Source organism: Aptenodytes forsteri, unplaced genomic scaffold (genome assembly GCF_000699145.1).
Source record: "Aptenodytes forsteri isolate BGI_AS27 unplaced genomic scaffold, ASM69914v1 Scaffold43, whole genome shotgun sequence".
NCBI lineage: Eukaryota > Metazoa > Chordata > Aves > Sphenisciformes > Spheniscidae > Aptenodytes > Aptenodytes forsteri.
In genome coordinates, this window is record NW_008794122.1 from 575,760 (window position 1) to 576,153 (window position 394).

The 394-nt window shown below is 64.0% G+C and overlaps 1 protein-coding gene across 1 annotated transcript in view; it reads left to right on the plus strand.

Moving 5' to 3' along the window:
• The window catches only part of PCDH7 (protocadherin 7), a gene marked incomplete at its 3' end in the record, with an annotated part of 3,026 nt that overhangs the window by 147 nt on the left and 2,485 nt on the right, over positions 1–394 (plus strand). The window contains exon 2 of the mRNA XM_009277049.1: positions 8–392. Within this exon, the coding sequence (XP_009275324.1) occupies positions 8–392 (385 nt within the window). The remainder of the gene's footprint in view (positions 1–7; positions 393–394) is intronic.

A 394-nucleotide genomic window follows, 5' to 3' on the forward strand; every position in this document is an offset into this window, starting at 1 on the left:
GCCCCGCAGGGGAGGAGAGCCCCGCCGACATCCGCATCGGCAACGTGGCTTCCGACCTGGGAATCGTGACGGGCTCCGGAGAGGTGACATTCAGCCTGGAATCGGGCTCCGACTATCTCAAGATCGATAACATGACCGGGGAGCTGAGCACCACGGAGCGGCGCATCGACCGCGAGAAGCTGCCGCAGTGCCAGATGATCTTCGACGAGAACGAGTGCTTCCTGGACTTCGAGGTGTCGGTCATCGGCCCCTCGCAGAGCTGGGTGGACCTCTTCGAGGGCCGGGTCATCATCCTGGACATCAACGACAACACCCCCACCTTCCCTTCCCCTGTCCTCACGCTTACCGTGGAGGAGAACCGGCCCGTGGGGACCCTCTACTTGCTCCCCACCGC